Raw genomic sequence first — 26,196 nt, 5'->3', positions numbered from 1 at the left:
CTCAGCATCGCGGATGCTCCAAAGTGAGTCCATCCGCAGCTCCAGAGCCGTCAAGCGGCCTAACAAGAGCTGCAACTGAACACACTTCTTGCACGTGAAGGAGCCAGGGACAGTGGACGTGTCCCTGAGCTCCCACATCGCACACAGAAGCTGATGTGCCAGCATCTGACTCGCCTTCTCCCCATACTCATATGCCGCCCCTTGCGCTTTTCTCCACTGCGCTTCTGCTTTCCCTGTAGTCAGTAAGTCGAATTCCGTTTGGAGGTTCCGTTGCTCCCTAAGTAGCCCCTCCTCGGGGGCCTCTGCATAGCTCCTGTCCACCCTTAATATCACCCCCACCAGTCTCTCCCTCTCCCTCCTCTCTCTCTCCTCCCTATGGGCCCTAAAGGAAATTAGCTCTCGCCTAACCACCGCCTTCAAAGCCTCCCAGACTACCCCCACCTGCACCTCCCCATTGTCATTGGCCTCTAAGTATCTTTTGATACACCCCCGAATCCGCCCGCACACCACCTCATCCGCCAACAGTCCCACATCGAGGCGCCACAACGGGCGCTGGTCCCTCTCCTCCCCCAGCTCCAGCTCCACCCAATGCGGGGCATGATCCGAGACGGCTATGGCCAAATATTCCGTTCCCTCCACTTTTGGGATTACTGCCCTACTCATGATGAAAAAAATCTATCCGGGAGTATGCTTTATGTACGTGGAAAAAAAAGGAAAATTCTCTGGCCACCGGTCTAGCAAACCTCCATGGATCCACTTCCCCCATCTGGTCCATAAACCCCCTAAGCATCTTGGCCGCAGCTGGCCTCCTACCCGTTTCATAAATCCGGCATCATCCCAATTCGGGGCATATACGTTCACCAGCACCACTCTCACCCCCTGCAAACTACCACTCACCATCACATACCGACCTCCATTATCCGCCACGATGTTCAGCGCCTCGAACGACCCTCGCATCCCCACCAGAATCGCCACCCCTCTATTCGCATCTAACCCAAGTGAAAGACCTGCCCAGCCCACCCCTTTCTCAGCCTAACCTGATCTGCCACCTTCAGATGTGTCTCCTGGAGCATAACCACATCTGCCTTCAGTCCCTTCAAGTGCGTGAACACCCGGGCCCTCTTGACTGGCCCGTTCAGGCCCCTCACATTCCAAGTTATCAGCCGGATCAGGAGGCTGCTTCCCCTCTTTCCCCCCCCTCCCCCACCCCGCTAGATCCTCATCTAGCCATTTTGCTCCCCCCATTGCACTCCCGTAAGTCAGCTGACTCCTGCTGACCCCGGCCTCCCCGCCATTCCAGCGACCCCCCCAGTGTGAGAATCCTCCTACCTCCCCCTGGCAATCAGTGTGCGCTCCTCTCCAGCACTGCCCTAACCCCCCGGCCCCGCCCCCTTCCTTCCCTAGCACGGGAAAAAGCCCACGCTTTCCACCCAAGCTGGCCCCGCCCCCTCGGGCACAGCTCCCTTTTTGCGGCCTAACCCCAACTCCCCATCCCCGGGCCTCCAACCCCCCCCTCTTCCTCCGCGGGGCTCTGCTCCTCCAACTCCGACGCCCACACTCTCACACAGTCCTCACATCAAATCCATTCACCCAACCCCACCCAGCACCAAGCAAAAACAGTACATTCACAAAACATAGTAACCCCCATAAGCACCACCCCACGACAAACCCTCAGTTCGAGTCCAACTTTTCAGACTGAATAAAGGTCCACGCCTCCTCTGGCGTCTCAAAGTAGTGGTGTCGATCCTGAAATGTGACCCACGGTCCTGCTGGCTGCAGCATCCTGAACTTCACCCCCTTCCGATGGAGAACCGCCTTAGCCCGATTGAAACCAGCTCTCTTCTTGGCCACCTCCGCACTCCAGTCTTGGTAGATTTGGATCTCCATATTCTCCCACCTGCTGCTCCGTTCTGTTTTGGCCCATCCCAGGATGCACTCCCTGTCCATGAAGCGGTGGAACCCCACCACTACAGCCCTTGGCGGCTCGTTGGCTTTGGGTCTCCTTGCCAGGACTCGATGAGCCCCGTCCAGCTCCAGGGACCTCGGGAAAGCTCCCGCGCCCATCAACGAATTGAGCATCGTGACCACATATGCCCCGGCATCGACTCCTCCACTCCCTCAGGGTGACCCAGAATCCGAAGATTCCTCCTCCTCGACCGATTCTCCAGGTCCTCAAATTTTTCTTGCCACTTCCTATGCAGTGCCTCGTGCGCCTCCACCTTCACCGCCAGGCCCAATATCTCGTCCTCGTTCTCCGAGGCTTTTTGCCGCACCTCCCGGATCGCCGCCCCTTGGGCCTTCTGGGTCTCCACAAGCTTCTCGATCGACGCCTTCATTGGCGCTAGCATTTCTGCCTTCAGCTCCGCAAAGCAGCGTTTGAGGAACTCCTGCTGCTCCTGTGACCATTGCGCCCACACTGCTTGGTCCCACCTGCCGCCATCTTGCTTCTTCTCCCTCGCACTTTTCGCTGCTCTAAAATCACTTTCTTGACCGCTCCACTCCTGGTCCAATCCCATACAGTGCTGGGGAACCGTACTGTCACCTTCCCACACTGGGAACCATCGAACAAATGCCATTGGGGTCCCTCAATAGAGCCCAAAAGTCCTTTCCTGGCGGGAGCTGCCGAACGTGCGACCTACCTCGGCATAGCCGCATCCGGAAGTCCATCCATCTACTATCTTTAGGCAACTTAAGCTCAATGACTCAAATATTTTAAGAAGAAAATTAAAACCTTTCGATCCCTATTCAAAAACATTATCCATGATTTTATTTTTATATTCCATTTAACCCATTTTAGATGAAAAATATCAACATGCTAATCTTTTCTTCACTTCTGCAGGTGGCAGGTGATGTTTGTCAAAAGACTTTTTTTTTAACCTCCCTGTTTAAGATCATGCTATTTACATCCTGATGCAGTTGGATGACTCCTATTATTTCTCTCTGCTGGTTGTCTGTTATTTTAGCATGTGCAGTGTATGGTGTAGGACACCTTCCACTCCAGGGACTCCATTCTAATCTGCACTCAACCGTTTGAAGTCAACGGCTCCCACTGAAACAGAATGAGGTGGATGGACTTAAAGCAGCTGACTCGAGTGCTTAATTAACACTGAGCCTCTGAGACACCATCCGTAATAGCAGCAACATGCTGATTTGTACTCGCGATGGTTGATATAATTAAAGGTTTGGCAAGACCAAATGTGATTGATTTTCTTTTTGTCAATCTGATGTGAGATCACTGGAGAATCCAATTCCACATTCACAGTAAGCTATTGCACGTGGCACAGGGCAGAAGCCTGGATTCTGTGCACCATGAGACCTGATGAAGTGGTGACGTGCTTTTGAACGTTGTCAGATTAATATGCCAGTCACAATTCTCCTTGCCGCAGCTGCTATTTTTATGCTAGTGCTCAGCAGCCAAGCGGAAGGGAAAAGAATAAATGACCTGTGAAGAATTTCTCTTTTTAGAATTTTGGTCAGACACATGAGACTGAATTTTCCTGGTTGGGTCATGGTGACAACATTGACCTTAATTCTGCGTACACCAAGGAATGGGAAGCCTGCTCGGAGGGCTCACGGCGGTGTCCAGGCAACGGGGCCTCTCTGGGAGAGGTGGGTGCCACTCAAGCAGGTGGGAGACTACGAGGGTGTCTCAAAATAGAGATGCTCTCTGCAGCCTTAGACAGAAATTAAAAATCCCGTATGACCACAGGTTTCAGGCCATTGGTGTGGAGGAGGAGCCTTTCTACACTGGCTGCAGTGCTCCACACCTCCCAACTGATAGGATCCTCATCCTACCCTGAAGTGGGCCCTTTCATTGGGCAAATTTGCCACCTGCTGCTGCCGGATCTGTAGCTATGGCCAGGGTGACTGTCCCAAATTCAGAGTTTTCCTCAATCCCCGAGTCTAGATTTTCCTGAGTAAGGGTGCCTTCACAATTGTGGTAGTCTCCACTAACTGTCACGTGGCCTGCGGGGAAGAAGATGGCGGCGCCCACAGGCCACACGTGGCTTACGAGGAGGAAAATGGTGGCGCCCCTGGCTCGCACGTATCGGGTGTAGGAATGCTGGGCCTAGAAACAGCGGCGACCAACCGGGCCTGGCACACAGCAGCAAAATACCCCTTCTTTCCGCATCCGTTGCAGGTTGCACTCCGCGCTGAGCAGCGCTGCCGGGGGTGTTTGTTCTACCCACTGTATGCCTACGTGGCGCACCCCGTCGGACGCCAGGGCACAGTCGCCCTCCGGGACCTGGCACCCACTGGATCCCCACCCACAGCCCCCGACCCGACACAACCCCCCCCCCCCCCCCCAGGCCCGGTTGCCCCATTCAACTCTGCGCCACTCGCCCTCCCCCCAGCGCACCTTACCGCAAATCCCATCCCAGAAGGATCCGTCCTCCCACTGTTTCCACTCGGGGGCGACTAAGACGAGGCCAACACGCTCCCGGAGTCACAGGTGACCAAGCCGGCGCCCACATCACCACCAGGACTGAGGTGATCACAGTGGAGGATCAAGGCCCCGGACAGACTGAACTTGTAAAATTTTTCCACCAGCCCCGCCGGACTCTTTTTTTTTAACAGGGGGTGAATGTGGTAGTCACCACTAACTGTATTAGATGTAGTACGGTAAGACTCGTATACTAGAGGTACATGGGTAAATCCCTGCCTGCTGGCCCCGCCCAGCTGGCAGTGTATAAATGTGTGTGCTCGCCGGTGCTGCAGCCATTCTGGTAGCAGCTACAGGAGGCACCACATCTTTGCTCAAAGCCTCGATTATTCCACTACTCTCATCTTTGTAGTAATTGATAGTGCATCAACAATCATCTACTCCAACAAAGCAGCACATAGTTCTTATCCCATGAATAAAAAAATCCTGGAATATCTCATTTTAGCATTGCAAACAAATGTCCGATTCAATGACCTCCGAGTTGCTCAAGGCTCCAGGTTTCACTCCAGAAGCAAATCTGGCGTGCATCTGGGTGGGTTTCTGCATGACCAGAGGCTCTCTGACCATTCACAGGATACAGTGAGCAGTCAACAGTGTGAATAGCAGGGGGCCTGTAAGTTGCACTAACGGGGTGTATTTAAATAACATACTGCTGCAATGACGGTCTGAGACAGTCCACCCCGATCTCGAGATTTCCTGCGATCCTGGCATCAACTACCTTTGACACTTGGGTATTGTACTAGGCCAGGCTTGTGCAAACTTTGTGCAGCAGCCATCATTTCAATCTTTCCTCACACTCTAGGCCAATGAGCAAGTTTCAGAAAGATGTGATTCGGCACAACATTAAACAGTATATTTTGAAAATAAAGCTGACATAAAAAGAAACAACTTGCCGAGCAAAAAACATTGCAACAATCAATTGCTTATTTTTAAAAATAGCAATGAGCAAAGATGTGTTAAAGGGTGTTTGTATGTGTCCAGCTTATTCCCAGTCTGTTCCCTCGCTCACCTCCAGCAACCTTCATATTGGGTGAGAGTGCCTGTTGGTGTGTGCGGTTAAGGGTGAATGAGAATCCTGAGACTGGGAATGAACCAGACACGCACATCCCTCCCTCTCCTCCCATCTCTATCACTCACACACACCTCCTCTCTCTCCCTCACACATGTGCCCTCGCACTCGTGCGCCCTCGCACACATGTGCCCTCTCACTCTCCCTCTCACATTGAGAATGGTCAGTTCTGTATTTGGATGGTTAATCACAGTCAACATTAGGTCAGTCAGGTATCTGGATTAAATGTTTGCAGTGAAAATAGAAACATAGAAAAGTTACTGTGCAGAAAGAGGCCATTCAGCCTACTGTGCTCGTGCCAGCCAAAGAAGAGAAAAAAGCAACTAGCCGCTCATTTTAATCCTATTTTCCAGCACCTGGTCCACAATCTTACAAGTTATAGCACTTTAGATGCAGATCCAGCTATTTTTTCAAATGAGTTGAGCGTTTCATTCTCAACCACCAACTTGGGTAGTGAATTCCAGTAGCTCACCACCCTCTGTGTAAAAATGTTTATCCTTATGCCCCCTCTAATCTTTCTACCAATCCCCTTAAATTTATAACCCCTGTAATTGAACCCTGGGAGGGGAAATGAGTCTTTGCTGTCTACCCTGACTAGGCCCCTCATAATTTTGTGCACCTCACTTAGGGTGGCACGGGCACAGTAGGCTGACCTCTTAGCCTCCTCTATTCTAAGGAAAACAACCCCAGTTTTCTGTGCCACATGGTCAGTAACCCCTATGAATAGGTGTTCAAAGCTTGAGTTTTGCCAAGACAATTTGTAACAGACGATATTGGTTCCAAATCCACCTAGTACACAGTTCAGGGACATTGTGGGCGGAATTCTCTGCTCCCGGGAAAAATCGGGAAGGCCGTCGTGAACTCGGCCGAGTTTCACGACTTCCTCGGAGGCCGCTCATCTCTCACCGTATTCACCCCCACTCGGGACTAAGAGCGGCGCTCCGTTATTCTCGGCCGCCGGGCCTTGACGCTTGGCGTGCCGAGAATGACGCGACGGCGGCGCCTATGTGACATCAGCCGCGCATGCGCAGGTTGGCCAGCTCCAACCCGCACATGCGCGGCTGACGGCTCAAACCTACGCATGCGCGGTGGCCGTCTCCCCCTCCGCTGCCCCGCAAGACGTGGCGGCTTGATCTTGCGGGGCGGCGGAGGGGAAAGAGTGCGTCCCTTTGAGACGCCGGCCCGACGATCGGTGGGCACCGATCGCGGGCCAGTCCCCTCCCGAGCACGGCCGCGGTGCTCACTCCCCTCTCCGCCCCCACAAGCTTCAAACGGGCCTTTGGCGCCCATGTTCACGACGGCAGCGACCAGGTGTGGTTGCCGCCGTCGTGAACCGGTCGCGAATGGCAGGCCGCTCGGCCCATCCGAGCCGGAGAATCGCCGGTCGCCGTGAAAAACGGCGAGTGCTGATTCTTCCGAGCGGGGGGTGGGAAAATCGCGGGGGGCGCCAGGGGTCATGAAATCAGTCGCCCGGCCCTCCCGTGATTCTCCCACCCGGCGTGGGGAGCGGAGAATCGCGCCCTGTGTGTAAATCGCTCACTCACCCTGCCCTCATTCCCTCACTCTCTCTTAAAGTCACATTTTCACTCACTTACTCTCTGTCTCATCCTCACTCACCACCTCATTCTTAGCCCCACCCTCCCTCACCCCCACTCTGACGCGCTTATTTGCTCTCACTCACAAGCACATACACACTTTCGCACCCACTCTCTTAGATGCCCTTATACACACTCTGTTTCACCCACTAGCCTGCAGTCTCACTGCGTCACTCACCTTCTCTCTCACTCACCCTCACACACTAAATAGGCTGGACTGTTGGGGGTGTAGGTGTGATCGAGGAAGAGAGAGCTGGAGCGAGAGAGCTGGAGCAAGGCCCGAGGCCTAGCAGCACCTGAATGGAGGTGCCCACCGAGAGGAATGCGCCTGGGTCAAAGCAACTGGAGCAATGGGAAAGCATGGTCAGCAGTGGTCCCGTATGCTCCAGGGTCTCTTTCTCTCGATCCAGGTCCATCTCTAAATTGATTACGCATTCACCCTGACAGATCTCAAGAGGTCATTGAGCTTTTCATGGTACTGCAGTTAGGTTCTCTGCAGGACCCCATGTCTGCTATACCTCCAGTGCAACCTCCAAGCGAGTTGTTTTGGTGTGGTTGGGAGGTCTCGTCTTCCCATCTACGGGTTTGAGAACCACCTAACTATCATTCACAGCCTGGAGATAGACTTGGGAGTCTATCATCAAACTATGGCGTCACCCTTGGTTCTGGGCTTCGTGACAGCTGGTGGCTCCTCCCATGTGCAGAGTAATCGAGAGACCTGGGGTTGAATTTTGAGTTTTTCCTCTACACTTGCTATACGTAAAGGAATTGGGTCAGCTACATTCTATGTTACTACCTCCCTGACAAGGATTCTGAATGATTAGCACAATGGTTATTAATATATAAAAATCAAGCTCTTACCTACTGCAAATAGTTCAATTGATTTAAAGTCCTCTTTCAAAAAAGCTTCAGCCTCCAAACAGTAGATTTAATACAGGATCCGCAGTCACACAGACCAGGTGAGCCTTCAATGTTTTGGCCGTGGCTGACGTCTTGCCTCTTCTATCTCCAGTCATCGCCTCCACCCCCCCATAGCCCTGAATAGGCTCATTGTGCACCATTCTCCTCAGCTGTTGGCCTGCTTCTTGCCAGCCAGCTGTTAATTGGCTGCAAGACTCCTTATTAGTTGAAAGGCAGGGCGGGAGTCAGCAATACTTGTACTTCTGGGCCAGACCCCCCACCCAAAATCAAGCTGCGTAAAATTCAACCTCGTGATCCATTTTGTTCCCTCAGAATTTATCAAGTCCCCTTTTGGGTGCCATCCGTCTTGCTGATCATTCAATGTTTTCTCATGATGGTAGATATTCTAGTTGAACTCCAGTCAAGTGGGTGCCCATTAGCTTGCTAATGAGGGAGTTTCCTACTGACCCCCCCCCCAAAGTGTGGCAGAATCACCAGCAGAGGTTCCTAGTGGTTTAGTGCAACAGTGTTACGGGATGCACTCCATTGTGGATTTTTGAGGCCTTTAATTTTATGGAGAATTAGGATCTTTATAAATGAGCAAAATGTGCTTTCACATAATAAATACCTAATGATGCACTCTGAGGGGAAAATAAAATCCAAAGCTGGAACTCCTGCCGGATCATCTAGGTCCCTAAAACTGATTTTTAAAATTTTAAGCGGGAGGAGGAGGAGTGGAAATATATATCAACTGCCACCTATGTTTACCTTCATATTCATTCTTTAAAACAAACTTTAAAAAATAAGTTATGCACAGAATGAAAATATAATTTGTTGCATAGGGTTATGGAGGATTTCTGATTTACTCTTGACAGGGCAGCTCTAGTGGGGGCAGTTGCATTTTCTCAATCCAGTATCTCAAGTAGAAGTCACAGCGTCAGAAATAAATATATCTGACCATTGGGTCTTTATGATTGCAATCAAAATCCATTCATTGCAATTATTGCGATGATCTACAAAGCTCACTATGTAGATGTATTTCTGTTTGATTCCCGGCATGGGTCACTGTCTGTGCGGAGTCTGCACGTTCTCACCGTGTTTGCGTGGGTTTCCTCCGGGTGCTCCAGTTTCCTCCCACACGTCCTGAAAGACGTGCTGTCGGGTGAATTGGACATTCTGAATTCTCCCTCTGTGTACCTGAACAGGTGCCGGTATGTGACAACTAGGGGCTTTTCACCGTAACTTCATTGCAATGTTAATGTAAGCCTACTTGTGGCAATAGAGATTATTAAAATTATTTTTAAAAATACAATTGGCCTAAAGCTCAAGTCCTTAAAGTTCTTATGATTTCTTTCTATATTTCTATATCTCCTGGTCGAGGGTCAATAATGGTGACCCTCGAGCCGTTTCAGTGAGGGGGACGAGCTTGCGTCCATCATATCCACCAATCCCACGTGGTATTCTTTGTTGCATTTCTAATGATCATGAATTCAATTTTAAGAAAGAGAGACTTGCATTTCTATCAACCCTTTCACAACCCCAGTTTGCCCCAAAGTGCTCTCAAGGTAATTGAAGACTTTTGAAGTGTAGTCACTATTGTAATATTGACAAGAAATTGTTTAATTGCTTCTTGAACTACATTCAGATTTCTTGTTTTGCCCAACCATTGGTGAGAATCTATTCCACCTACTGAGCAATCATTTAGTAAAAAAGATCCTCATTTATTTCATGTTTTCTTTTAGCTAACTTAATATGTATGAGTCCTTATGCTTTATGGTTAGTTCATTCCTGTAACTGTTGCGGATGCTGCAATAGTTCATAAACCAACTGGCACCTCACACGTTTCAATTGTAAAATCAATGGTCTGTGGTTCTGCACATTCTTCGAACACATGATTATGAAGATTAAGACGGTTCTGGGAAGTTAACTTGTATGATAACCAATACAACATAGATACAGAAAGCTGTGAAAGATATTCAGGCCTGAAACTAGAAGTACTTGTTTATATTGCTCAAATGAGAGACCTGTTGCTAAAGCTTTTTGATCTGCACTCATTAGGACAAATACAAGAATACCACAATGCAAATAATCACAACAATTTATACCACTGAGAAAAGGGTGCTTATTAGTTGGCAACTGTGACATGTTGATACTTTCTAAAACACAGAAGTCAATTTCAACGTATATGGTGGGAGATATCGGCACAATTGTGCCACCAACCTACTCGATGAGAGACCTAAGCCAATTTAGTGGCTGGTCTTGTTTGAATATACAGCATTCATGGTCGTCCTAGCCCCACAAGAATCTTTTTTTCTAAAAGTGATATTTGCTGTTTTTACGGCTTCTTCAGTGGTCCCTAGACGTACAGCTGCTTTCTCAGCTTGGTGCCAATGGGCAGAACATGCACGGAGAATTTTATACCTCTTGATGGCTCAGAGATACATTGGGTCCATGTGTGTTAAGATCCCACATTATGTAACTTTAATGTCGCTCCGCCCTGTTTAGCTCACAGGGCTAATCGCTGGCTTTGAAAGCAGACCAAGGCAAGCCAGCAGCACGGTTCGATTCCCGTAACAGCCTCCCCGAACAGGCGCCGGAATGTGGCGACTAGGGGCTTTTCACAGTAACTTCATTTGAAGCCTACTCGTGACAATAAGCGATTTTCATTTCAAACAGGCAGAATGTTCGGGAAATCCTTCAGCGGAGACGGTACGAAATGGCAGCTGGTGAACGTAGAACAGGGTGGCAAGGTTATTGCTGCTATTTTTTTTCAGAACAGCACCACCCCCATTCCTGCCAGCTGAAGTCCATGCAAACCATCCCAGTGATCTCCCAATTTTGTGGGCGGCGCAGTAACACAGTGGTTTGCACTGTTGCTTCACAGCGCCAGGGTCCCAGGTTCGATTCCCTGCTTGGGTCACTATCTATGCGGAGTCTGCACGTTCTCTCCTTGTCTGCGTGGGCTTCTTCCGGGTACTTTGATTTCCTCCCACAGGCCCTGAAAGACGTGCTGCATGTTAGGTGAATTGGACATTCTGAATTCTCTCTCTGTGTACCTGAACAGACGCCGGAATGTTTTCACAGTAACTTCATTGCAGTGTTCATATAAGCCTACTGTGACAATAAAGATTATTATTTATTGTGTTTCCAAAGTATTTCTCTGAATAATTTGGATAATAATAATATAATAATCGCTTATTGTAACAAGTAGGCTTCAATGAAGTTACTGTGGAAAGCCCCTAGTCGGCACATTACAGCGCCTGTTCAGGGAGGCTGGTGCGGGAATTGAACCCGTGCTGCTGCCTTGTTCCACTGTGCTAAACCAGCGAGAGCTGCTCTAGATCACTAAGCTGTAGTATTGAAAATGTTATTATACTGTAGAGCTGCCACTCATTCATGTGAATAAAACTAGAAAAGTTGGCCTGACAATGTGTGATTGGCAATACTTCAGTGATGAGCAAGTACAATAGACTATTACCCTACCATATATTCAATGCTAATAAAAAGGGGGGGGGGGCAGATTTGTTTCAAGTTGATTAATTCTGGTAGTGCTTGAAAATTGTATTTAGAGAATGATCAGATCATCTGTTGACCTTTTTGTTTGGTATTCAAAAATTAGAATCAGTAGTCTGATTGGTCAGATAGCCCATGTGAACAGAAAGCATTAGAACACTTGTGAATTATTTCAAATTGTGAATTATTTCAAATGATAAGATTGAAGCTCTTCTCATACAAAATTCAGGACTGTGTGACCATTTTAACATAATCCTCAAAAATATCTGAGCGTTTTGTGGAGAAGAATTTTGGCCCCAATTCGAGCATCCCCCGATCGAGCCTTCCACTCCTCAATCAGCATAGGCTATTAAAGTGTAAATGTTTCATTTATCCACACTAGTGAATGAGAGTTAGCACTGATTGTTGCATTGCTAACAGAAATAATTGCTCAGTTTTGGTGATCAGAACAATAAAAATCTTTGTCCATATTCTGTATTTTATTGTCTTACACGTGCAATGAAAATTGAATTGAATTCCTAATTATAATCTATGCGTTTTCTAGGCTGAACCGGCCACACAGAATGAGGATGAAGATCAGCCACTTACCTTGGCTTGGCCAGATACACCACGAAAACGATTTATCTATCTAATTATACTGCCTATTGTCTTTCTACTGTGGCTCTCCTTGCCTGATGTCAGAAAAAAAGTAAGCAGCTGTGAGATTTTATTTCTCGCTCCATTTTATTTCTCTTACTCTCGCTCGCGTTTTTTTCACAATGCTTTTGATCTTTGCAAGCAAGGTCACTGATTATGCGTTTCTCCAACCACAGCAGATGCGGATGAAATCAGATTTTCTTATGTAAGTAGTAATGTCTCCGTACGCAGTCATTGAAAGCAATTATTTCACATCATCGGGAAAATATGTCTGGTCAAGTACCAAAATGACAGTTTGCAGCAGCAACTCATCTGTTTCTCAGGCAAATACAGAAGCTGCTTGTAAATGCAGTCGCACATCAGGAAACTTCGTCAGAACTGCTCCTGACTGGCTGGCAATACTTGGCAAACATGATCCATCCAGAGTCACCACCAAAGTTCTACTAGTCAGTTAGGGAAACTGAGGAAATTCTCAGCAACGACACATACTATATGCAATGGATCATCCTGATTTCGGCAATTTATTTTCAGTGGCGGCGCCTTTCGAACTTGCAAATAACTGAAGGGTTGTGATGATTTTATTCAGCAGTAACCTAAATAAGAGATGCAAAGAATCAAAATATTTGATCCCGCAAGTGGTACTAGCTTTGTGTTCCTAACAGTCAGTGGGCAAGTCAACTTTTTTGGTAATTAGTCTACACTAGAGGAAAAGATTTAAACAGGGCTTTAGTCTCTGAACAGTTAAATTAGAGACTGAACACCTGTTAAAGATTCCCTTCCTGTGGAGTCAAGAGGAGCAGGAATGCTCCCTCAACCCTACAGGCGCAACAATTGTCTTCTCCAGTCCATTCTAACACCCCTCCTGGGAGTTATTCGAGGGCAGCTATGGCAACACAATGTGTAATTATGAGCCAGCTGCCTGGGGATGACACAGGTATCCGTAGCAGTTGATGGTATTACGTAATTGAGGCTGGAGGCTCCTTTTTGATCAGGCCCATGGCCTACCTCTCCATCAAAGGGATTGTTCCCTATGTCCGTCTTTCACAAACAGGCCAGCATTATGCAATTTCTACCAATAGTGTTCAGTTTAGGTATTAGTAACTTTCTGTACCGCCTGCTTAAAACTGGAATCTATGTGGTTAACTGAACAAATTTTACAAGTACTTCAATCAGAATATTCTGACAGTTAACTTTCAAAAGTGATGAGAGTATGAATAATGTATAAGTTAATTGCATTCATTTCATGTTTATTTTAATACAGGAATACTAATCGCATTTTTAAAGTTAAATTGAAGTTTGAGATGAAACAAGATGTGACCATACTGATCAAATCTCCCTTTTCTTATCACTGGTCATGATGCTGGGTTAGTTGATCTCAGCCAAGATAGTTGGAGAAGTACTGGAGTTGGCATTCCTGCCTCTGGATTAGGGAAGGGGAAAACTGTCAGGGTTTAGGAAAACAGAAAGAGATTTAGACCATTTCACCCCTTAAGCCTATTAAGCCACTCAATTAGGGCATGCTTGATCTATATGGTATCGTGAATCCATCTATCTACCTTGGTTCGATAATACTTGGTACCATGTGTAACAATCTCGGTTTTAAAATTTCAACTGAACTAGCTTCACGAGCTTTGAGTGAGTCCCTAGTTCTACAGCCCTACATAATGAAACACTCCCTGACATTAGGGGCCTCACGGTAGCATGGTGGTTAGCATCAATGCTTCACAGCTCCAGGGTCCCAGGTTCGATTCCCGGCTGGGTCACTGTCTGTGTGGAGTCTGCACGTCCTCCCCGTAGTGTGCGTGGGTTTCCTCCGGGTGCTCCGGTTTCCTCCCACAGTCCAAAGATGTGCGGGTTAGGTGGATTGGCCATGCTAAATTGCCCGTAGTGTAAGGTTAATGGGGGATTGTTGGGTTACGGGTATACGGGTTACGTGGGTTTAAGTAGGGTGATCATTGCTCGGCACAACATCGAGGGCCGAAGGGCCTGTTCTGTGCTGTACTGTTCTATGTTCTATTACCTAGAACAGCCTAGATTTTGTGCTCCTGACTTTTATCCAATCATTGGTCCTGGAAAAATGCATAGGTTTGGACGATAAATTAAACTGAGATTGGATTTGAATGCAATAGTTGAACAATACATGTTCAACCTACCGCGTGGCTACACCCAGCGTCAACTGATAGAGAGAAAGAGACCAGTGTGGAGAAAATGAGGAAATCACACCAAAATCAAATAGAAATTCTAGGGTTCTTTTTGCTGGTACCGAGAGGAAAGAAAGCATTTACAATTAAAGATCCACTTCATAATGTCCACACCTCTGCTGTGAAGTGCACTCAACTGGTGCAGAATAATATAATTTATGGGCCTCTGTTTCAATGAGATAGCATTCGTGTTATTGAAACTATCGACATTTTGGTGTTATTGACATCATCTCATCAAACTCACCAAACTGACTGAACGTTTAACAAGCCAGGAATGGAGCCAGCGAAGGCTTCAGCTGCTCCAAGAGCCCCGGAAAGCACACCTCTGTCTTCCCAGTTGCTGGAAGAACAAAAATTAGGGATGGGATTTAACCAAAATGTTTCAAAGAGTGGTAGCGAGCAGGAACTGCCGCGAGCTTCCCAACGTCCTGCCCAGCGAGGCCGTCACCGCTATGAAACGTTAATTGGTCCACCTAGCGAGGTCTCAGTCAGGACTTGGCACGGCATGTGCCACCGGCAAATGCGCTGGGGCCCTCTGGCCTGGAGCCCCCAGAGGACGCCTGCCAGTAGGCATTGAAACCCGCGAGACGTGGTAAGCAGCAGGCTGCTTCCAGCCCCGATGTGCATCCTGACGACACACCTAAATGCAGCAGTAGAGCATGGAAGGCTAATCATGTCGAGGATCACTGAGAGGACACCGGGAATGTAGGGGGTAAGGGAGGATGGTGGAGAGTCTGGGAGGGGTGGGGAGAGTGGGGTGGCACCATCAGGAGTGTGAGCCAGTTGGGGACACTTGTTTACATCATTAAAATCTATTGACCTCGCCCAATACGATGCCTCTGGCACTTTCTTCCACAATGCGGGCCGACCGCCAATCCCATGCCCTGTCTCCCCGGTCATGGAGGTCCTGGGCCTCCCCCACCCCGACACACTGTGTGCAGGTGATGGGTGTGAGCAAACACTCAGCAGACAAGCAGGGGTCAGACTGTGGCATTGAACGGGGAGCACCAGTGCTCAGGTCTCTGCAGGTTATCATCATCCCCCTGCCCTCTACTGTGACAGTGCCGGCACAGTTCCGTCAGCCTGGAGTGATGGTACACACACCCTGGGAGCTTGGGAAATGGTGTCTAAGGGGCGGGGGGGGGGGGGTCGAGAGGAGGATGGTGAAATGAAAATGAAAATCGCTTATTGTCACGAGTAGGCTTCAATGAAGTTACTGTGAAAAGCCCCTAGTCGCCACATTCCGGCGCCTGTCCGGGGAGGCTGGTACGGGAATCGAACCGTGCTGCTGGCCCGCTTGGTCTGCTTTAAAAGCCAGCGATTTAGCCTGGTGAGCTAAACCAGCCCCTGGTGGAGGGGAAGGAGAGAGATGGTGGGGGGTAGAGGTGGAATGACGGACGAGGCCATGTCTTATGTAAAGCGGGGGAGGATGAGGGCTTGTCGGAACCTCACCGCTCCCACTTGTCCTCCGACTGGTCCTGTGGGTCCTCCCCGAACTCGTGCTCCAGCTCCTCCTGGCCTGGCGCCTCCTCACCCTTTGCGGCCACATGTTCCTCCACCTCCAGCATGTCGCCTCGCTGATGTGCCAGGTTGTAGAAGACACAGCAGACCACCACAAAGCAGGCGACGCTCTGGGAGGTGTACTACAGTCCACCAGCAGAGCGGTCGAGGCATCGGAACTGCATTTTGAGGAGTCTGATACACCGCTCAATGGTAGGCCAGGTGGCCACGTGGGCCTTGTGGTATCGGGTCTTCACATTGGTCACCGGCTTCCATACTGGCGTCACCAGCCAGGTCCTCAGCGGGTACCCTTCATCCCGCTAGAGCCAATCGACCATCCTGGATGGTCCTCTAAGAGGCCGGGGATATCCGACTGCCCCAGGATCTAGCTGTCATGCACACTCCCTGGGAAGCGGTGCACACAAGTGCATGATCTTCATGTGGTGGCTGTACACGAGCTGGATGACCAGGGAGTGGAGCCCCTTCCTCTTGATGTCCCGAACGGCCTGGGGCGTGCAAGGTGACATGCGTGCCATCTATTAGCCCATGGGCCAGCCAGTCATTAGTACAGAATCCTGCTGCCCGGACATCTTGTTGGTCCATGTCAAAGTTTATATAGTTTTCAGCCTGGGAAAACAGGGCATCCGTTACCTCACGGATGCACTCATGGGCTGTAGCTAGTGAGATGTCACACAAGTGCCTTTACAAGCTCTGGAATGTTCCTGAGGCTTCGAGGTTCAGGGCTGCGGTGACCTTCATGGCCACCGGGAGCGGGTATTCTTCTCCTCCACGTGGTGCCAAGTCTGCAGGGACATGATGTGGAGATGCCGGCGTTGGACTGGGGTGAGCACAGTAAGAAGTCTTACAACACCAGGTTAAAGTCCAACAGGTTTGATTCAAACACGAGCTTTCGGAGCGCAGCTCCTTTCTCAGGTGAATGGAGAGGTATGTTCCAGAAACATTTATATAGACAAAGTCAGAGATGCCAGACAATGCTTGGAATGCGAGCATTTACAGGTAATCAAATCATCATGGCCTGATTGGCATGCTTGTCAATAACTCCGACGTGCTACATGGCCCGCCCACCCACGGGGACCCACTTGGGATGTGTGAAGTGCTCACTTAACTACGATGGCCAGTTCGCAATTGGAGCCCCAACCCGACAAGAGGCTGGCCCCCCGGTGGCACTCCCACCTCCCTCTGTGCACCAGGGCAGCAACGCCAGTGCCCCCCAGCTCATTGCCTGTGAGCGATGATGGCTACTCACCTCCACAGATCCCCACAGCAGCCCTTCGCCAGTTCCATGTTTTTAATCGCCAGTTGCGTGACCACTTACAGTGGAGGCCATTAGATCACGGAGGGCTGTTAGACAGGGGGCGGGGTCTTTCCTGTTAATTATATGGAGATTGGGCTTCAGTGGTGATGACTGGTTTCTCACCACGTATGGTGATATGATCTGCATACTCGTCTGCCATTGGGCCAGAACGTCGGCTTACCATTGGCCCTGGTCGGTCATGTGCCTCTCGACCGATTGGCCGAGAGGCTGAGTTAACCACGCCTCTATTAACGAGGTATAAATGGTCAGACGCCTGACGATCGTCCCTTTCCATTGTAGACGATTGCAGAGCTGTGTTCTAGTCAATTAAAGCCAGACTTTGGTAAATCACTCGCCTCGCGTACAATTGATGGTACATCACCACGCTACGATGGGATCCTGATTTCGCCGACAGGAGTGGGCCAGTTAGATGGCAAACAGACCGGCTATGGCACGGTTCCCGATTTTGGCCCCTCCTGAGATTTAACGGCCTAGTTGCGCTCTCACTTAAGAGCAACGCAATCATTAAATCACACCCTAGGTTTCAGCTGTCACCAGTGGAACCATTTATTTGCCATGCCCTGCACTCCTGGAGGAAGCATCTTCCAGCAAATTTGCTTCAGGCATTTCCGAGGTTACAGTAAAAGTGAGGATTTAATAATTTAACGAGCTGTCAGAGGCCATGAGCAAGAGAATGTTGATGAAAGGAATTGGTTGGAGAGTGTGTGAGGACACAACAGGGGTCTGAAAGGAAAAGAAAGAATAATTTGAATTGAGGTACCATCTTTCATGCCTGAGGCTCAACCCAGAACACTTTATAACTAATGGACCAGTCCTGACTGTAGTCACTGTTGTGTTTTAGGCAATCCTAAGGCTGTCTCTGGGAGAGAGAGAGGCTGTCGATATAGGGAGAGAGAGAGAGGCTGTCGGTATGGGGAGAGAGAGAGACTGCAGGTATGGGGAGAGAGAGAGAGAGAGAGAGAGGCTGTCGGTATGGGGAGAGAGAGAGAGAGAGACTGCAGGTATGGGGAGAGAGAGAGAGACTGACGGTATGGAGAGAGAGAGAGACTGCCGGTTTAGGGAGAGAGAGAGACTGTCGGTATGGGGAGAGAGAGAGACTGTCGGTATGGGGAGAGAGAGAGAGACTGTCGGTATGGGGAGAGAGAGAGAGACTGTCAGTATGGGGAGAGAGAGAGAGAGAGAGGCTGTCGGTATGGGGAGAGAGAGAGAGACTGTCGGTATGGGGAGAGAGAGAGAGAGAGAGACTGTCAGTATGGGGAGAGAGAGAGAGAGAGAGACTGTCGGTATGGGGAGAGAGAGAGAGACTGTCAGTATGGGGAGAGAGAGAGAGGCTGTCGGTATGGGGAGAGAGAGAGAGAGAGGCTGACGGTATGGGGAGAGAGAGACTGCCGGTATGGGGGGGGAGAGAGAGAGAGAAAGACTGTTGGTATGGGGGGGGGGGGGGGGGGGGGGAAAGAGAGAGAGAGAGAGACTGTCGGTATGGAAGAGAGAGAGAGAGAGACTGTCGGTATGGGGGGGAGAGAGAGAGAGAGAGAGACTGCCGGTTTAGGGGAGAGAGAGAGAGACTGACGGTATGGGGGGGAGAGAGAGAGAGAGAGATGCTGTCGGTATGGGGGGGAGGGAGAGAGAGAGTGACAGTCGGTATGGAGAGAGAGAGAGAGAGAGAGACTCAGTATGGGGAGAGAGAGAGAGAGAGGCTGTCGGTCTGGGGAGAGAGAGAGACTGTCGGTATCTGGGGGGGAGAGAGAGACTGTCGGTATGAGGAGAGAGAGAGAGAGACTGTCGGTATGGGGAGAGAGAGAGACTGTCGGTATGGGGAGAGAGAGAGAGAGACTGTCTGTATGGGGAGAGAGAGAGAGACTGTCTGTATGGGGAGAGAGAGAGAGACTGTCTATATGGGGAGAGAGAGAGACTGTCTGTATGGGGAGAGAGAGAGACTGATGGTATGGGGGGGAGAGAGAGAGAGAGAGAGAGAGAGAGAGAGACTGTCGGTATGGGCGGGAGGAGAGAGAGAGAGAGACTGCCGGTATGGGGAGAGAGAGAGACTGCCGGTATGGGGAGAGAGAGAGACTGACGGTATGGGGGGGGAGAGTGAGAGAGACTGCCGGTATGGGGGGTGGGAGAGAGAGAGAGAGACAGAGAGACTGACGGTATGGGGGGAGAGAGAGAGAGAGAGATGCTGTCGGTATGGGGGGGAGAGGGAGAGAGAGAGAGACAGTCGGTATGGGGAGAGAGAGAGAGAGACTGCCGGTATGGTGAGAGAGAGAGAGAGACTGTCTGTATGGGGAGAGAGAGAGACTGTCTGTATGGGGAGAGAGAGAGACTGTCTGTATGGGGAGAGAGAGAGACTGTCTGTATGGGGAGAGAGAGAGACTGTCTGTATGGGGAGAGAGAGAGACTGTCTGTATGGGGAGAGAGAGAGACTGTCTGTATGGGGAGAGAGAGAGACTGTCTGTATGGGGAGAGAGAGAGAGACTGTCTGTATGGGGAGAGAGAGACTCAGTATGGGGAGAGAGACTGTCTGTATGGGGAGAGAGAGAGAGACTGTCTGTATGGGGAGAGAGAGAGACTGTCTGTATGGGGAGAGAGTGAGGCTGTGTGCGCATGTGTCAAACTCGCTCCGTTTCAGGATTCCCACTCTCTTCACTCCCACACATCAGCACCTTCCTGCCCACTCACAGTGGGCGAGGGTGAGTGAGTGAAGCAAGCGAGCACAACCTGACCCTCCCATCCTCTAATTATCACCTTTATTTGTTACCTGATCATTTTGTATTTGTTGCGCTCTCGATTTTTGCCAAAGTTATTTTCCTCACACCTCAACATTTTATTGCAATTATAAGACCATAAGACATAGGAGCGGAAGTAAGGCCATTCGGCCCATCGAGTCCACTCCACCATTCAATCATGGTTGTATTAATGTCCAGCCAAACGATGGGCGGGATTCTCCCGCCATGTCTGCCCGGCGACCGGAGAATCCTGCCCGAGGACCGGAGAATCCTGCCCGAGGTGATTGGACTATTCCATTGTCTGGGTCGAGCCTGTGGCATTCTTGCGGCGGGCAGGGCAGAAGAATCCAGCCCTTTTCCTAAATTTGCTCATCGGCCCCCCTGAGTGAGAGAAAAATTGTAACGTGACACCTGACACTAAAATGTTGGACAAACCTGAGCTAGTTCATTACTTGCCAAGTCGTTGAGAGAGATTCCTGCTGTTCTTAAGAATCATGATGTGGAGATGCCGGCGTTGGACTGGGGTGAGCACAGTAAGAAGTCTTACAACACCAGGTTAAAGTCCAACAGGTTTGTTTCAAACACGAGCTTTCGGAGCACGGCTCCTTCTTCATTCACCTGAAGAAGGAGCCGTGCTCCGAAAGCTCGTGTTTGAAACAAACCTGTTGGACTTTAACCTGGTGTTGTAAGACTTCTTACTGTGCTTAAGAATCATAGAATGCCATGGGAATTTTTACAACCACTTGAAAAGATCAGGGGCGAAATTCTCCGACCCCCCCCGTAGGGTCGGAGAATCGCCCGGGGCCGGCCTAAATCCCGCCCCCGACATGGCAGGAATTCTCCGCCACCCGGGAATTGGCGGGGGCGGGAATCATGCCGCGCTGATCGGCATGCCCCCCGCGGCGATTCTCCGGCCTGCGATGGGCCGAAGTCCTGTCGCTGAGAGGCCAATCCCGCCGACGTGGTTTTAACCACCTCCTGTCTGGTAACGGTGGGATTGGCGGCGCGAGCGGGCCCCCGGGGTCCTGGGGGGGGGGGAGCGCGGGGCGATCGGACCCCGGCGGGTGCCCCCACAGTGGCATGGCCCGCGATCGGGCCAGTGTTGTGGGGGCACTCTTTTTCTTCCGCCGCCGCCACGGCCTCCACCATGGCAGAGGCGGAAGAGAACTCCCCTACCGCGCATGCACCGGTGGTGACGTCAGAGGCCTCTGGCGCACCGGCGCATGCGCGAACCGGCGAAGGCCTTTCGGCCAGCCCCGACGGCGGGCGTCAAAGGCCGTTGGTTTTGGCGCCAGTCGGCATGACGCCAACCACTCCGGCGCGGGCCTAGCCCCTAAAGGTGTGGAGAATTCCGCACCTTTGGGGAGGCCCGACGCCGGAGTGGTTGGCGCCACTCCACTAGGCCGGGACCCCCCGCCCCGCTGGGTAGGGGCGAATCCCGGCCCAGGTCCTTGGTTTAGCATCCCATCGTAAAGACAGCACCACCTCAGTTCTGCACTGAAGTGTCAACCTAAATTCATGTACTCATTTGATAGAATGGAGCTGAACCTTGATCTGGTGACTATTGAAATATTAGTATCGCCATTCAATGAGATCATGACTGATTTGATGTGATAATCCTCAATTCCACTTAAGTATAACTTGACTCCCTTACTGATTAAAAATCTACCTCAGCCTTGAACATACATAACGACCCAGCCTCTTCAGCCCACTGGTAAAGTATTCCACAACTTCAATACCCTCTTGAGAGAAGAAATTCTTCCTCATCGCTGTCTTAAATGAGTGAACTTGTGCCAAATGCATTTGATGGAAAAGATTATTTAAAATGGCAGCTGATTTCGAAACACGAGTTGAGTAATTGGAAGCTCCGCTTGAAAGCAGAAGTCACTTGAAGCCATGGCAGCAAAGGAAGACAGACCTTTAACTGATGCACAGTATTGGATTCCTGCGAGAACAGGAAGGAAACAAGTGAGGTGTAGAGACCCAGAGTGATTGGCAACATGAAGGCTAGCTGCTTGTACCTTATCATCTCTGCTGCAGTTGGTCCATGATACAGGCAATAGCTGCAAAAGGGCAGATCAGAGGATCTTTCTGAAACAAAAGAATGATTTGTTTGATGCTTTTACAAAACATTAGAAATTTGGTTTTAAGATGATGGTTACCTCAGGATACCCAGGTAAGAGTTTGAGATGTTTTAGTTCACTCATAATTGACCCAAACTATATTTTGTGTTGCAGAAATCAAGAAAATATTTCCCACTTTCCTTCTTTGGGTCAATCTCCTGGATTGCGGGCTTTTCCTATCTAATGGTCTGGTGGGCACATCAGGTAAGTACAATGGCACCCGGTACTTATTCACCAAAGGTCAGGGTTCGGTTTGCATGCATCATCCTTTTCCCCATATAAGTGACCATTTAAAAGTTAGGTCGAGCATAATTTCAAAGAGAAAGTGACTTCATCACAAATGATGGATAAGAGTTTTATCAGTCACAAGATCAACAACTTGTATTTGTATGGTTCCCATTACACAGCCCAAAGCACTTCACAAGAAGGTTATCAAAACAAAAATTGACACTGAGCCATATGAAGAGATATTGGGGAAGTAGACTAAAAGTTGGGGCAGCACGGTAGCATGGTGGTTAGCATAAATGCTTCACAGCTCCAGGGTCCCAGGTTCGATTCCCGGCTGGGTCACTGTCTGTGCGGAGTCTGCACGTCCTCCCCGAGTGTGCGTGGGTTTCCTCCGGGTGCTCCGGTTTCCTCCCACAGTCCAAAGATGTGCGGGTTAGGTGGATTGGCTATGCTAAATTGCCCTTAGTGTCCTAAAAAATAAGGTTAATGGGGGGGGGGGTTGGGTTACTGGTATAGGGTGGTATAGTATTGAGTAGGGTGATCATTGCTCGGCTTAACATCGAGGGCCGAAGGGCCTGTTCTGTGCTGTACTGTTCTATTAAAGAGGTAGATTTTAAGGAGCTTTTTTTTTAATTTAGAGTACCCAATTATTTTTTTTTCCAATTAAGTGGCAATTTAGTGTGGCCAATCCACCAAACCAGCACATCTTTGGGTTGTGGGGGTGAAACCCGTGCAGACATGGGGAGAATGTGCAAACTCCACACGGACAGTGACCCAGGGCCAGGATTCAAACCCGGGTCCTCAGCGCCATAGTCCCAGTGCTAACCGCTGCGCCACCATGCTGCCCCTTTAAGGAGCATCTTAAAGGGGAAAAGAAGGCTTGAGAGATCTGTGGTGGGAATTACAGAGCTCAGGGCCATGGCTGATGAAGAAACTGGTTTATTAATGGTGAAGTGATTAAAATTGAGGGTGCTCCAGAGATCAGAACTGGAGAAGGGTTTTTGGGTCGGAGGCGATTAGAGGCTGGGTGGGTGAGTCCATCAAGGAACTTGAAAACAAGGATGAGAATTAGATAATGAAGGCATTGCATAAATGGGAGCCAGTGTAGGTTAGCATGCACAGGTGTGATTTTTCTGCAAGTTAGGAGATGAGCAGCAGAGCTTTGCGTGACCTAGAGTTTCCAGAAGGTGGAATAAGGGAGGTAGACTGGGGTGGGATTTTCCCACCCTCCCTGCCAGCGGAATCTGCCAATCCCACCGAATGTGACTGCCCCCACGGCAGGTTCCCTTACACAGGGATGGGTGAGCCATGCATAACATCACAATCATCGGTGGGATCAGAATATCCTACCAGTGGCCAACGGCAAGCCGCCTCCACTGTCGGACAATACACCACTGTGGGGGGGGGGGGGGCTGGAAAATTCAGCCCCCGATGTTAGGTGGAGCAGTCAAGTCTTAGAGGTGGCAACGGCATGGATGAGGGTTTCAGCAGCAATGAGCTAAAGCAGGAATAGATCAGGTCATGTACCAGAGATCCAAATTGACAGTCTTGGCGACAGTGCAGCATGTGGTAGGCAGCAAGCCACATATGCTACCAAGTTTGCAAACTGTCTGCTTCAGCCTTTGTTGTTGGAGGCAGGGATGGAGCTAGTGTTGAGCAAACAGAGTTTATAATGGTCAGCGAAGACAGTGGGCCGAATGTTCTAGCCCTTTCTCCCAGCGGGATCTTCCAGCCCAGCCAAAGGCACGTTCCACCTAGCAGGGTGGGGCAAAACGGCAGCAACATGGGTGGGACCGGAGTATCCTGCCGGTGGGAAATGATGAGCCTCCTCTGCCACCGGAAAACAAGCTGCTGGAGGGCCAGAAAATCCCACCCAATGGCTTTGGTGTTCCCAATATTTAATTGGAGAAAATATCTGCTCGTTCAGACAAGCAGTGTCACAATTTAAGGACCGTGTAGGAATCGAGAGAGGTGGCAGTGAGCTCGAGCTGGGTGTCATTGATGGACTTGTGGAAACTGAAGCTGTTTTCAGATTATGTCACCAGAGGGTAACATGTTCTTGAGGAATAGAAGGGGCCCGAAGATAGATCCTTGAGGAACTCTGGAGCTCAAGGTGCAGTGATAGGAAGAGACCTTTTGCAGCCAATTCTTTAGCTACAACTGGATAGGTAAGGATGGAACCGGCGAAGTGCATTCTACCCAACTGGACGGTGGAAACACGGTGGCAGAGGATAGTGTGGTCCAATATGTCAACAGTTGTGGACAGGTCCAGAAGGATGAGGAGACCACATCATTTAAATGAATACAGTATGCTGAATTGAAAGATGCGCAAGTAAAATCGCTTTTTCACCTGGAAGGAATGTTTGGGCCTTGTGCCGTGAGGTAGGAGTAGGCAAAAAGGTAGGTATTACATCTCCTATGGTTGCCTGGAAAGGGTCTGTGCCAAAAATGGAAGGGGTGCAGGGTGTTACTGAGGAGTGTTGTGGAGGAAACAGTTCCTTCAGAATACTGTGAGGGGAGGGGAAAGATATTTGGTCGTGGCATTGTTGGAGGTGCTGGAAATGATGGACAATGATCTATTGAACACAGAGACTGTTGGGGTGAAATGTGAGGACAAAGGGAACTCTATCATGGCTCTGGGAGGGGAAGAGGTGAGAGCAGAATTGCTTGAAGTAGAACATATGGTTAAAGACATTGGGAACCTTGGTTTGAGGAAAAAGGAAAACATATCCAAAGATCTGGTGTAGAAAGTGTTGTCACCTTGAACAGATGTGATGGGTACAGAGAAACTAGGAAAATGGAAGCAGGGTGTGAGGAAATGTTGTCAAGGCAGCTGTGCGAATCGATGGGTTTAAAGTGAATATTATTTAACAGCCTATCCCCAGAAATGGAGGCAGAAGTAGTGGAAGGGAAGAGTTGGACCATGTGAAGATGAGAAAAGAGTCAAAATCAGAAGCAAAGTTGATTAAAAAATTTTTAGTACAGGGTGACTTAAAAGCTGCATTGAGGCAGTCATTAATGTACCAGCAAAAGAGGTGAGGGAGAGAGCCTAAGTATCATGGCGACAACAAATGTCCACAAAACGAAAAGCATAGCTGGGACCCATGTGGGTACCCAAAGCAACAGCTTTTATCTGGATGGAGTTAAAGCAGAAGTTGTTCATGGTGCTCATCCAACCAGGTGGTGGATGGGGACATTTGGGCCTTTGTTCAAGAAAGAACCAGTGAACTCTTCAGCCCACCCTAGTGGATTGGAGATGCAGTATGTTTCAATGTCCATGATAAAAAAGGGATTGTTAAGGCCAGGAAACTATTCAAGTGATATCGGGCATAGGGAAAGCCATGGTTTAGGTGGGATGATAAGGCAAGAAAAAGTTGTTGAGATCAGGGGCGAAATTCTCCGACCCCCAGCAGGGTCGGAGAATCGCCTGGGGCCGCCGAAAATCTCGCCCCCGTCTTGGCAGAGATTCTCCGCCACCCGGGAATTGGCGGGGGCAGGAATCACGCCTCGCCGATCGGCGTGACATCCGCGCCGATCGGCAAGGCCCCAGCGGCGATTCTCTGGCCCGCGATGGGCCGAAGTCCCGCCGCTGGGAGGCTTCTCCCGCCGCCGAGGTTTGAACCACCTCTGGTGGCGGCGGGATCGGCGGCACGACTGGGCCCCCCCGGGGTCCTGGAGGGGGGCGCGGGCCGATTGGACCCCTGGGGTGCCCCCACGGTGGCCAGGCCCGCGATCGGGGGGTGGGCCAGTGCCATGGGGGCACTCTTTCTCCTCAGCCACCGCCACGGCCTCCGCCATGGCGAAAGTGGAAGAGAATCCCCCAACGCGCATGCGCCAGTGGTGACGTCAGCTGCTGCTGACGCCACCACCGGCGCATGCGCGAACCGGCGAAGGCCTTTCGGTCGGCGGCGGGCCTGAAAGGCCG

At 50.1% G+C, this 26,196-nt stretch overlaps 1 protein-coding gene across 9 annotated transcripts in view; it reads left to right on the top strand.

Annotated features, from left to right (window-relative positions):
- LOC119970269 (sodium/potassium/calcium exchanger 2-like) overlaps positions 1-26,196 on the top strand; it is a 360,708-nt gene that overhangs the window by 311,592 nt on the left and 22,920 nt on the right. For all 9 annotated transcript variants that reach the window (XM_038804609.1, XM_038804617.1, XM_038804615.1 and 6 more), the window contains 2 exons: positions 12,066-12,209; positions 22,158-22,247. In XM_038804609.1, the coding sequence (XP_038660537.1) occupies positions 12,066-12,209; positions 22,158-22,247 (234 nt within the window). The remainder of the gene's footprint in view (positions 1-12,065; positions 12,210-22,157; positions 22,248-26,196) is intronic.

This window comes from Scyliorhinus canicula, chromosome 8, assembly GCF_902713615.1.
Source record: "Scyliorhinus canicula chromosome 8, sScyCan1.1, whole genome shotgun sequence".
NCBI classification, from domain to species: Eukaryota; Metazoa; Chordata; class Chondrichthyes; order Carcharhiniformes; family Scyliorhinidae; genus Scyliorhinus; species Scyliorhinus canicula.
This window is presented reverse-complemented; position numbering and strand designations above follow the sequence as displayed.